Source organism: Equus asinus, chromosome 12 (genome assembly GCF_041296235.1).
Source record: "Equus asinus isolate D_3611 breed Donkey chromosome 12, EquAss-T2T_v2, whole genome shotgun sequence".
Lineage (NCBI taxonomy): Eukaryota > Metazoa > Chordata > Mammalia > Perissodactyla > Equidae > Equus > Equus asinus.
The window spans coordinates 17,255,740-17,269,089 of NC_091801.1; the positions used below are offsets into that span (position 1 = coordinate 17,255,740).

The following is a 13,350-nucleotide window of genomic DNA, read 5'->3' on the forward strand; positions in this document are numbered from 1 at the left end:
AATTTGGGCAGAGACAGACACACATGGAAGGAAGGTCATGTGAAGACATAGCAGAGACTGTAACTCGGCTGTCACAAGCCAAGGAATGCCAAGGACTGCTGGCAAGCACCAGAAGCCAGAACACGTGAGGAAGGATTCTTCCTTAGTGCCTTGCGAGGGAGCATGGCTTGTGGACCTCTTGATTTCAGACTTCTAGCCTGCAGAACTAGGACAGAACAGACTTCTGTTGTTTTAAGCCACGCAGTTTGCAGTAATTTGTACGGCAGCCCTGGAAAATGAACACATCAGGCCCGGTGCCTTTCTTGGGGAATGTGTGCTTCTCATCCCTGAAACTCTGGCTCTGTGGGTTTAAAGGTCCTGGTCCCCAAAGGTGCAACACTTTCCCTAGGAGACAAAGCAGGGGTCCCACCGAACTGTAATCTACGGTTGCCTCCTGGGCACTTTAGGCACCTTGTGCCAAGGCACCAACAGCTAAGAAGAACAACTGCCATCTTGGCAAGGCTGATCGATCCTGATCATCATAAAGAAGCAGGGCTATTGATACACCATGAGAGCAGGAAGGAATATGTTTGACACTCAGGTAATCTACTCAGGGCCCTCTTGGCATTCCCTTGCCCAAATTGTATTGTAAATGGACAACTGGAGCAACCCTGGCCTGAGAAGGGCATAGTGACCAAGAGATCAGATCCTTTGGGGAGGAAGGTCTTAGTCATGTCACATGTTAGTGACCGAGACCAGCAGATGTTCAGGCTGAGGGTAAGGCTAATCCATAATGACTAGCAGAAGAGGTAAAATGAGAATCTGTCACAACCCCAAGGCCAGCTGCAGCAGCAAGGGCTACAGCTTGTCCCATCAACCTTTCTCTTCTAAATTATCCTCCCCAGGAAGGGAGGCCCGTAAGAGTCCTGGAGGAGCTGCTCCGAGTCCTTATGCAAAGGAATGGATCTGAGGGTTCAAGATGCACCCACGGTGGAAGCTCTGAGAGCACCCACTCGGATCCCCTTGTAGAAATGATGGGCGTATTGCCCAGCTGCTGTGGTTGCCAGAAGACATTCCTCAGCTGTCAGCACTCTAGAGCAACTTCAGCCTTTGGTGAAGAAAACTGTCCCACTCAAATCACATTTCCTAGGGGCAGCCCTCATCCTAATGACCTAACAATGCAGAAGCAAAAAGGCCAATCTCTTGGCCCTGGCTCCCCAGACACTAGAAGCATTGAACGTTTGTGAAATGGATTAATCTAATTAAGCAAAGATTAAGTGGATTAATTGCGAAGTGTTTCATAATCCACATAGACCTGTGCTCTCTCACTTCCAGTGGACATCAGAATCACTGGAAAGCTTCTAAAATATATTAGTATTTGGGATCCACCTCCCAGAGATTCTGACTTAATTGGTTTGGTGTGGGTCCAAGCGTAGGTATTTCCTAAAACCTTCCCAAGGTGATGAATGTGCAGCCAGTATTGAGAACCACTGAGAGACAGCATGAAAACAAACCAGTGGGCGGTGAGTGGAGGAAGTGACCCTGAATACCTACTCCTCCTTGTACGGCCATTTTCACTTGGTTTATAGTTACTCACTTTGTCTCACCAAGGGCTTGGGGATCCCAACAGGATTAATTTCCTGACCTGTAGGAAGTACTTAGGGAAGCTTGCTTTAGTGTGATCTTCACTTTCCAGCATTTTGGTTCTGCTTTGTGCTGACTTTCCTGGCTGGCTGTTTCCATGTTCCTTACCTTGGAAATCTGCATGCTCATTTACTCTGCCTAGATTCCTGTTCTCCTACAGCTCAGGCCTTCATCAATATACGTTCCCTAATGTGTGCCCCACTTGCCTGGAATTCCTGATCCAACAGCTGGTCCCATCTCTGCAGGGTGCCCCACCAACTAGCGTGCCCTCCTTAGCCCAAGGATCCACACAGGCGAGGGGAATGGGAAGAAGGCAGCACAGCGGCTCTTGTTCTAAGTATACGGTACCACAGACAACTTTAGGAGGGCTGACTTTAATAAATTTCCCAGGAAATTTTCAAATTCATCTAATTTGTATGGTCTTAATTTGCTAGCAAAGACCCATGTACACACGAAACTAAAACCCTTCAAATAAACTTTCATCCGAGGACTAGACTCCATTTGGAAGCTCCTGCATTTACCACCACTTTCAATCAGCAGATAGTAATCTCTCCTCAAGCTAGGACTGAATGTCCTGTGCTTCTCTCAATCTGATGAAGATGAAAAGCCACTAATGATTCCTCATGGTAGTTTTATGAACACAGAGGAACCTCAGCAACCCCTTTAAATAAACACTGACAGATTTTTAACGAGACAAACTGTTTTCCAGTCTTCTTTACCTAACTGTGAACTCAAGTGCAGAAGCATTTCCACTGTTGCTTAGTCAAATCCTTTTTCATATTTTATTGCTGTGTGAATGCTAAGATCTAATGTTGGCTACAGTTTTTCTTTAAATTACATTTTAAAAGTGATATTGTATTCCCCAAAATAATGTACATTTAGAGATTATTTTTAAATTAGCTTTAGCCACAATTAGAAAATAGAGGTTACTTGCAAAATAATAATCTTTTTCCTAGGCACATTTGCTGCTGGGTATGAAGATCCAGCTATTTATGGCTGATGTGTCACAAATGTAATAATCTTTTTAGAAAAGATGCTTAATGCCATCTGTCATCTCATTAATGATTTCAAAGACAGAATTTTTAAAAAGAGAAATAAGGGAAAAGAACTGAAGAGGCTTTAGGAGCCGTAAGCTCCGATTAAACCTTATAAAAGTTAACATTCCAAGCCAGCATCCTTTCCTATCTTCTAAAACTATCTTTCTATCATGGCTTTTAACATATTTTAGGCTAAACTATTCTCCTAACTACTTCCAAAGGTCTATTTTTGATCAGTTTCTTTTCTTTTTTATTCCTTTTCATTACAGAATCTTGTGTTACCTACATGGAACCTACCACGGTCCCCCAAAGAAAAATGAAAACACCTTCTAATAACTCCTAAGGCATCCTCTTCACTGAAATTCTCCTCTGCTTAAATGTACTCTTGCCAAGTACCTGTTTGAGGTAGTTATTGTTTTTAAACTATGGCAGTCAAAGGAGGGGTAATCTCTTTCAGAAAAAATAACACGCATGTGGTACAAAGCAGAATTTTCATTTGGTAGTGAATTTGGATTTCATATGCCTGTTTATTCTTTGGTCACAGAGATTAATTTTATTCCTTCCACTGCTCTCCTTTTTTATTAGAATATAAAATTTCTACAGCAAAAGCAATCCAGTTCTTGAAAACCCAAAAGAAGAAAAAATGAAATGCTCTATGGTACCACTCAGAGAAATTGATGTAATCTTGTGATCACAGGGTGAATTTAAAGAAAAGTCTCAGACTAAAAGAAACTACACAATAATCTGGACTTCTGATCTTTCCTAGGCACCATTTGTGATCCAGGAAATAAAAAGATCCAGGACCTTTCCTTGGAAACCAGTTCACTGCAAGAATCTTCTTACTTATGTCAATCTTAATATCTTCTACTGCAGTTGACACTTACTACTCATTTGCCAAAAAAATTCTTTTTTTACTTACAAAAGGAATACATTTTTATTAGTAAAAATTGACATAATGTACAAAAACTCGAAGAATAAAAAATCATCATCAATTTAATCACCCAATGATATTGAAAACATGTATGACATAATTGAGACTATAATATAAATTATTTTTTGTAATTTGCATGTGTATATTGACAAACTTTTTCTACCTTGTAAAGTATTTTTAACCATACAGTTTTAATGGCTCTACCATAATTTGTTTCAGTCAAATTAATTTGTCTTTATTTATTTAAATCATGTCTCATTTCTCCATTATAGATAATGCTGCAACCCTATTTGACAAATATTTAAAACATATATGATCCTTTCCTTATAAACATTGCCAGAAGTAAATATGTTACCTAGGTACTTTTAGGAATTTAGGAAGGAATTTTTGAATTAATGAAAAAAAGAAAGGCATGGTGGTTACGCTTAAGTTTATGTTGTAAAAAATTGATAAAGATAAAATAATCTAAGTACATAAAGCATAAAAAGGAAAGCAGTTTACCTTGCGCAAAAAGAACAGGATGAATTTTAAACCCTCCTCCGTTTTTCAACCTTTGAGGCAGTTGTTCAAAATGATAGCTATCGATGGAGAAGTAAACTTTCAGAGCTTGCCGGCTTCCTTCCGCTTGGTATGTAAGAGGAACGTCTAAAATGATAGTTAATGTTATATTACTTCCTAAAATCAGGATATGTTATACAGTATATTTGTTAACGTTTCAAAAGAATCCTGAAAATTACTAGGAACTAAAATATTAAAAGTACCCACGTATATCAAGTTCAGGTTAAGGATACTTACCATGCTGTTCAGTGAAAGAGTGTTAAGTCAGATCCTCATTAGCTAAAGCAACAGATTTATTACTGTACTGTATATAAAATTCCATAATAGGAAACTTTGTTACACTTTGACACACCAGATGTCTCACTTAACTAAATGAGAAGTTTAGCTACACGTGGTTTGGAATCAAAATCTCCCAGGGCATCTGCCTCATTCATATTTTAGTCAAAATGAGTCCTTGGGGTACACTTCTTAAGTAGTACGCAAGAAATTGAGTACACAGCAACCATTATCAAAATTAGCATGGGTTTTGCAAGCTCCATTCACTGAGCACCAGATCAAAAATGTATTACCTCTGTTGATGCCAACAGTCATTAGAAGCTATCTGTCAAAATTCTTTTAGCTATTTTTAAAGATCCTAAATTTAATTACTAAAAAAAAAACCCCAAAACCTCCAAAAACATCAACTCGAAAAGCTAAGATGCTACAGGAGTATTGCACAGTGCTATCATAAATCCTCTTCATTTTATGATACTTAGCCATGACAAATAATTTCCACTTCATTAAGAAAGAACGTAAAGTCTTCCTAAAAAGCTAGAATAGTCACATTAACCAGTTACAAATTAAGACCAAAATATAGTAGGCATTTAATATATGTTCTTGACTCAATATTTATTATTTCTAACCTGCTTCTTGAAATAAAACTGTGTATAAAAGTAGAGTTCAAGGTTAAATACCAATAATGATCACAGATTCTAGGTTTCTTATTAAAAGTATCTAATTTTGCATATCAATAAGGGAATCATTGTATTAACATCTATGTGTCTCTTTCATGCCATATAATAATGCTTATTTTATTTTTTTTCCTAATTTTTTTTAAGGGAGACATGAAGGATTTCAGGTTAGGAAAGAGAATAGATAAATTTCCTAGTTGAAAATTAATGGCAATTAATGATTGGGAAAATCCTTTTTTTTCTGGTTCTAAAATAAAGAAAAAACTTCATGGACACTAAAGAAAATACAGATTTATATATACTAAATATTTGTATCTTCCAGTTCCCCCTTTCATATAGTGTCTTTCATATATTTTAATTTTTGTTAAATTCTGCCCTTTTCTCTTTGGTAACAATATAGACAATCTCTGTGTTATCAAATGGATAATGTCATTGAAAGGAAAATAATAAAGCAGTTGGAGTTCCATATTATAGGACTAGCAAAGAACAAATAAAGATGCTATACCAGGAATTAAGAACTGAAAATGACTGAAATTATCAAGTATATTAAATTTAAAAATAAATTAAAACTAAGAGTCTACGTGAAAGAGTGAAACTGTTTCTTTCAAGTATCTGGCGCACCTATGAAAGTGCATAATAACGCGGAGTTCAAAACTGCTGCCATTTATTTGCAGAAATTGATCTACTATGAAAAACAAACTTGATGGTTAGGCGTATGTAATGGTTAAAATCGTCAAGGACTTTATTGCATGAAGAAAAGGTCTCTGGTTCCAGCCTATAGAGGTGTTGATCCTAGAGAGGAGCTTCAACAGTGGCCTCCCATCCCTCTACACACGGACCCCCATCACTGAAGGGACCACTAGGTTTGAAAATAAGTCTATGACTAATAAAGCAAGTTCCTTTTGCCTCAACGGCTCTTTCTTGACCCTCTGCAGGGTTGAATCTTTCTTGTCCTTCAGACTTCAGCTTAATAGCTACTCCTGCTGAGAGTCCTTCCCCGGTGACCCCTTAAAGGGCCACCTCACTCTTATTCTTTATGCATTGCTTGTTTATTTCCCGCATAGGACTTAGCATGGCCCTAATTATCTTTGTAGGTGATTCCTTATTTGTTGTCCCCCAACTAGGCTGTGAGCTCCACAAAGACAGGGACATGTCTGTCTCATTCACCATGGCATCCACAGTTCCAGGCACAATGCCTGGCCCAAAGGGAAAGAGGGGAGGCTCAAAAATATTCACTCATTCATTTTACAATTACTGTAAAATTACCTGTATTGCCATTGAAAACGGGAAGATCTGCTGTCGTCATATTCTCCAAAAACATGAATAGTTTCCACAAGATAAATTTAATTATATACAACCGAATCATTTAGCTCATTCAATCCTCCTTCACAAATTACATAACGTAAGACGTATCTTGTGCTTTCCCTATACTGAAGCGGGTCAAATTGCCCATTTATTCCTTTGGATCTCTCCCTAGAATCTAAGCTCCAGGTCAATAGGGACTTTATTTTATTTAGTCACCATTATATCCTTAGAACTTAGCTCAGCACTTAGCGTGTTACATAAACTTAATAATTATTTTTTCAAAGAAAACGAAATGTATTCAATCCAGACATGAGTTCCACTTGCTTGGCATGCCATATTTCTTCAGAATCTCATTATTCTTTAATGCAAAAATTAAGACCATGAACAATACTAAATATAGCTTTTTTAAAAGACTGCAAAGGATAAAGTGAGGAGGACGAACTCAAATATTTACTGAATACTACCACAAGCCTAATATAATGCTAGAGACTTTCAAACACATGATCTCATGGGCACCTCAGACCCCCGTGTCAGGGAAAGCTACTATTCCATCTGCAGATGAGAATGGAGCCAGGATTTGAACTCAGGTGTCTTGACTCCGAGACCAAAGTTCTCCTGATATCTTCGTGCTTCCTCTCCTCTGTACTCAGTCCTTCCCTCATAGACATGCAGCCAACTACTCTTCATTACAGGGATGCAAATTAATTAGTCAATCTGACTCCTCTGCTCCTACACTTACAGAAAGATGAAATTACATGAAATTAATCATAAAGCTCCAGTTTTCTTACGCCACTTAAATAAGATGTGATGACCCTTGGGTACTGAATACTTCTCTTCCGTCCTGAATCCACTTAACATAACTACATTCCTATCGTCCCTGTTTTTAACTTGCTTGCAACATCTAGCAGTGCAGCGTTGGAACTGACCTTTCACTAGGGAACTATTTTCCGAAGTTGAGGTTATGCTTCGGGGACATAGATAAAAACGTATTGCCAAATATATATCCCAGTTTTTGTGTTTCTCACAGGTACACCTATATTTACATACTAATATTACTTACATGGTCTTAATTATCTTTAATATTTGGCATATTTTTCAATATGCCAAAGTTAATCCATCATAGTGCATATGCAATAAGTAAATATTTTATCAAGCTTATGACATTGGTTCCTCTCTGGCATGCTCATCGGACCTTTCACCAATAATGTCATGTTTGAACCACGGAAAACAGTACTCCTGTGACCTTATAGTTCCTCAGGCAAAATTTAAAAGAAAAACCATTAGGTTATATTTTGAAAGTAGAGTTTCTCTGCCTTCAGCAAAATGACACCTATATTGGGGTTGGGCTGGTGCTGTAGTTGTTAAGTTCAAGCACTCTGCTTCGGTGGCTTGGGGTTCATGGGTTAGGATCCTGGGCATGGCTGGTCAAGCCACACTGTGGTGGCATCTCACATAAAATAGAGGAAGATTGGCACAGACGATAGCTCAGCAACATTCTTCCTCAAGGAAAAAGAGGAATATTGGTAACAGACGTTAGTTCAGGGCCTCACCAGGAAAAAAAAATTATGCCTACATTATTCAAGTAAATGAAAATATATTCTATTTTCTACATGCCCAGAGAAGATCACACATTTTGTTCAAATAATATTATCCTTATCAAATAATCCCCTTTACCAGACGAATTCTTCCTTGAACATAACCTGAATCTCTAACATTGTAATTCACCTTCTCGTTCTCTCTCATTTACCGGTGGAGATGAAACTTTAATAAAATTCTGTTCTCTCTCTCTTCATAATATAATACATACAGAATCAGCCACTTTTACTATCTCCACAGCCCCCTCAGGGTCAGGTCCCCATCATCTTTCACATGGGTCACTGCTGTAGCTTCCTAACTGGTCTCTGGGCTTCTGCCCTTGCCCCGGGTAATGGCCTATTCAACCCTGCAGTCAGAGGGAGCCTCTAATAAGCAAGCCAGACCAGGTCCTTCCTTTGCTCAATGGCTTACTTCGAAAGGCAACATTCTTGCAACCATCTGGCCTCTTCTTTGTTCTCATCTCCTGTTGTTCTCATCTCCTGTCTTTTCGCCTCACTCATTACCCTCCAGCCACACAGGACCTCTGCTCTCCTGAGAGCATGTACACTCGCTCCCACCTCAGAATCTTTGCTCTCACTGTTCCAAGGAGTCTGGAACTCCCCTCTCCCAAGCATCTGTAGGACTCACTCCCTTAACCCCTTCAGCTCTTTGTTCTCCTCCTCATACGTCTTCCTTCCCTCCCCAGCCTGTTAAACATTTGCAACCTATCCCCTGAATTTTCATTTTCATCCTTTATTCTCTTCTATGTCCTTTCATACATTCATATTATTATCTTCTAATTTATTATCAAATTAACTCATTATCTTGCTTATTATTTATCTCTCCCCGCTGGAATATCAACTCTATGCGAGATATCTGTCTGTTTAGTCCTCTACCCTATCTGATACCTAGAAGGGTGCCTGACCATAGGTAGGCATTTAAGAAATTTTCGATGAATGAATGAACAATTGTCACTCTTATATCAGATCATGGGTTAAATGAATATTTATCGAGTCCCTATTTATTATACTAGACATTGGAAATGTGAAAATAAGAAGCTTTTCCAGCTCTGAAGACGCTTACATCTTCTATCATAATACATAGAACCCTCAATGGCAGAAAAAATAACAAACTGCTAAAGATTTCTTGGACTGCTACTTATGACAATGTTGAAATGGTAGATAAATAATGATAACTTGCAGAAACTAAAAGATACAGAGGTTAAACCCTAGGTATTGCTATGTCTCTGAATACATACTTCTAAAATATTGCCTTTCTTAGGTTTAATGATGGCAAATTGCTAAATCAAAGGGATGCTTTTCAATCCTTCAATTAATTCATAAACGAACTTCTTTGCAACGTTAGATACAACTACGTTCTGTTGAAATTCTCTCCCTCATTCTTCACACCAACTTTGTTTTTCCTTCTACTTTTGTAACCATAAAACCATTTAGCCTTCTACACTGTATACACTTAATTGATATCTTTGCATTCATTTCCTTGAAAGAAAATATTGCCTTTTTTGTTCTATGCACTCTCTTGGGTGCTGGAAATACAGCAGTGAGCAAGATGGGAAAAGGTTTTGCCATCTTGGAAATTGTACAGGATGAATAAATGAATCAAGATAGTTAATATGATTACATTTGTATGCATTAAAATTTTTGACACTGAGATGAAATGATTTTCAACTTTCATTTTTAGAATATATATCTACACCTTTAGAATTAAATTATAAATTTTATCTATTATTGTCAGATCAAACAACTATAATTAATTGGTTTAGATCTAAATTTTATACAATATTAGCATAACTCAGGTCTCCTCTGTTTCTTCTTGGCCCTAAATACTTGTTTTCATTGCCTGTTAACACGTTCTCTACAGGATCAACTGAAGATGAGGAGTGGAAACTCAGTTCAGTCACTTTTGCTATATAATTGTTATGTACTTGAGTAAAAGTTTTGGAGGCCACAGAGTTTATCCACACAGCCAGAAATACTAGTACTTTTATTAAAAAAAATCTTGACATGAGAAAAGCAGCAGAAAGGATAAATATTTTATGATCCTACATGTGCAAGGTAGCTGGTATATTCAGAGACAGAAAGTAGAATACAGGGTACCAGGGGCCGGAGGAGCAGGGGACGGGGGTTATTGCTTAATGAGTACAGACTTTCTGTCTGGGAGGATGAAAAAGTTCTGGAGGTGGATGGTGGAAATAGTTGTACAACACTGGGAATGTACTTACTGCCACTGAATTGTACACTGAAAACTGGTTAAATGGTAAATTTTATGGTATGTATACTTTGCCACAATAACAACAAAAAAGAAAATCTGCACTAGCACAAAGTTTGATGCACACACTCAAAAAACGTTTTGGAGGCCAAATTAATCGGTAAAAATAAAAGTTTAGAACTATCTGTAGATTTAATTAAATATTTTCTATCACTTTCACAGTTGGTTATTATTTATTTTTGAGGAAGATTAGCCCTGAGCTAACATCTGCTGCCAATCCTCCTCTTTTTTTTGCTGAGGAAGACTGGCCCTGAGCTAACATCTGTGCCCATCTTCCTCTACTTTACATGTGGGATGCCTACCACAGCATGGCATGCCAAGTGGTGCCATGTCTGCACCAGGGATCCAAACTGGCGAACCCCGGGCCGCCAAAGCGGAACGTGTGAACTTACTGCTGCGCCACCAGGAGGGCCCCCACAGTTGTCCATTATTAATTATTTTACCCTAAATATTTTATATAAAACAATTTAAATTGCATATCAAATAAATTAATAACAAGGTTAAACTATATGTTGTTTGATGCCAAACAAATTCTATCAAACACCTCCTTACTTGCAACCAGTGGTTCCTCTTCTGATGGTTTAAAGTAAAAAGAAACCTTTTCCAAATCAAATAGTGCAACCAGTGTATCTTCTAGCATGGCTTGTTCATCCGTCTAGAAAGAAAGAAAAACAATACATGATATGATAGGATTATATAGAACATGACGTAACATCATACAACATAAACAACTCCAGACTAAAACTGGCTTCACTTGTGTTTCATTTACATACACACCAAAGTATCAACACTTATTTAAGAATTTACTGCCTGATATGAAATTAACAAATCCCTCAAAGTTAGGGGTTTTTTATAGTTTTATAGTTTTCCTTTTCTCTATTATCTAAAGGTTTCTATGAAACTTTTCAGTCCATTTTGTAGCAAGATTCCAATCATATTGATTTCATTTATTATTTACAAATAAAATGTGTACACAAAAGCATGCTATTTGCCTCTAAACTTCTATAATCTTATAAATATAACAGCTGAAAGGCAAAAATATTGTTTTATTAAAAAGCCACAGATGATAATGGTCATCCTATTTTACAAGATAATGCATGCATTATTCAATTTGCAATTTATTAAAACTGTGATAAAAGCAATTTGCATGTATGTAATGATCTTTCTTTCAAAGTGCTTGGGGACAAAAATCATTTTCATCTCATTTGCCCTCGTGGGGCCTTAATCTAGAATCTTGTGACTATGACACTCGATTTGTTTTAACCATTTGCTTCATTCTCACAGCATATTATTTTACCGCTGGGGCAGGCAAGGCCCAGACGTGATTAACAAGTTCAGCGCATGTCTCAGTGACACCATCTTCCTAGTACTGGATTCTGGCCTTTCTGTTAGCAGTTTAGTGCACTATCTGGAGTCTTTTACTAAATTTCCTCATGAAAGATTAATTAGCCTTATCACACACAGCTTATCTTTCAAAGGAAATATTTGTTTCCTTAAGAATGTCAATGATTCTTTTATACACTAATTTTAATGTCATTTACACACATTTTAAAAAGTTCCTGTAAGCTTATAACTATATTTTTTGGGGCAGCATTAGTAGAGGGTGAAGGAGATGGTAAAGAATTTCCAGTGTGTGAAAAAGAATCACTAAGACAGCCCCAGACCCCACAGAAGCATGGCATGGAGTTCAAGAGGTTAAGAGAATCGTCACCTTTGCACCTTGGTTTGGTAGTTAATATAGTGGATGGTACACAGTAAGTGCTGGATACATGTTTATGAAACTGTTTTTTTTTTAAAGCCCTTTGAAACAGCAGAAAAATGCCATGAATCTGGAGTTGGAAGGACAGGACTGAAGAATCAGCATTTTTCCAATTGAGAGGAATACACACAGGAAGGAAGGTCCCAAACAGGCTGGCCTCTGATCACTGCTGTGCAAGCCACAACGCTCCAGCAGATGTGGCTAAAGCGAGACCCAGCTGACCACCGGCTGTGCTCAGAGCTCAGGGCACACAGACTGCCAGTGCCTGCAGCTCCCAGAGAGCTCTTCACATCCCAAGGGGCCTTTTATGTGCTTGTTACAGGGGCAGAAAGACTACGGGTTTCTTTGACCTTTTTTTAGCAATCTTTGAATTTTTTTAATAAATTCTTTAAACAAACAAGTGTTTCACAAGACCAATTAAAAAAAACCACATTTCTTGAGATATAAAACTCATCCATTTAAAGTGTACAGCTCAGGGGTTTTTAGTATATTCACAGAGTCGTGTTAACTATTATCATCATCTAATTTTAGAATATTTTCACCATCCCAAAAAAGAAACTCAGTCCTCATTAGCATTCACTCTCCATATTCCTTCCGCTAACCCTTAGCCCCCGGCAACCACTAGCCTAGTTTTAGTCTCTAAAATTTGTTTGTTTCTCACATTACATAATAATGGAATCAAATAATATGTGGTCTTTTGTAACTGGCTTATTTTACTTAGCCTAATGTTTTCAAGGTTCATCCATGTTGTAGTATATATCAGTACTTCATTCCTGTTTATTGCTGAATAATATTCTATTGTATGGATATAACACGTGCTTACCCACTTAGTTCGCAGACATTGGGTTTGTTTCCACTTTTTAGCTATTATAAATAATCTTGCTAGGTTGCGACATTTGTGTACAAGTTTTTGTGTGAATATAAGTTTCCATTTCTCTTGGGTATTACCTAGGAGTAGAATTTCTGGGCGATATGGAAATCCTATCTATAACATTTTGAGGAAATGGGAAACTGTTTTCCAAAATGGCTACACCATTATACCTTCCTACCAGCAAGGTACGAGGCTTAAAATTTCTCCACATCTTTCTCAACACCTGTGATTGTCTGTCTTTTGGATTACAGCCTTCCACATCACATCGAACAGAGGAGCTCACTGTAGTTTTGAGTTGCATTTCCCCAATGGCTAATGACGTTGATCATCTTTTAACGTGCTTTTTGGCCATTTTATGTCTTCTTTGGAGAAATATCAATTCAAATCCTTTGTCTGCTTTTTAATTTTCTTTTTATTGTTTAGTTTTAAGACTTCTTTACGCAGTCTGGATA

General features: G+C 37.6%; 1 protein-coding gene across 2 annotated transcripts in view; it reads right to left on the reverse strand.

Moving 5' to 3' along the window:
• PREX2 (phosphatidylinositol-3,4,5-trisphosphate dependent Rac exchange factor 2) overlaps positions 1 to 13,350 on the reverse strand; it is a 274,795-nt gene that overhangs the window by 69,037 nt on the left and 192,408 nt on the right. For both annotated transcript variants that reach the window (XM_014838489.3, XM_070481134.1), the window contains 2 exons: positions 10,821 to 10,923; positions 4,093 to 4,236 (listed from right to left, as the gene is read on the reverse strand). In XM_014838489.3, the coding sequence (XP_014693975.3) occupies positions 4,093 to 4,236; positions 10,821 to 10,923 (247 nt within the window). The remainder of the gene's footprint in view (positions 1 to 4,092; positions 4,237 to 10,820; positions 10,924 to 13,350) is intronic.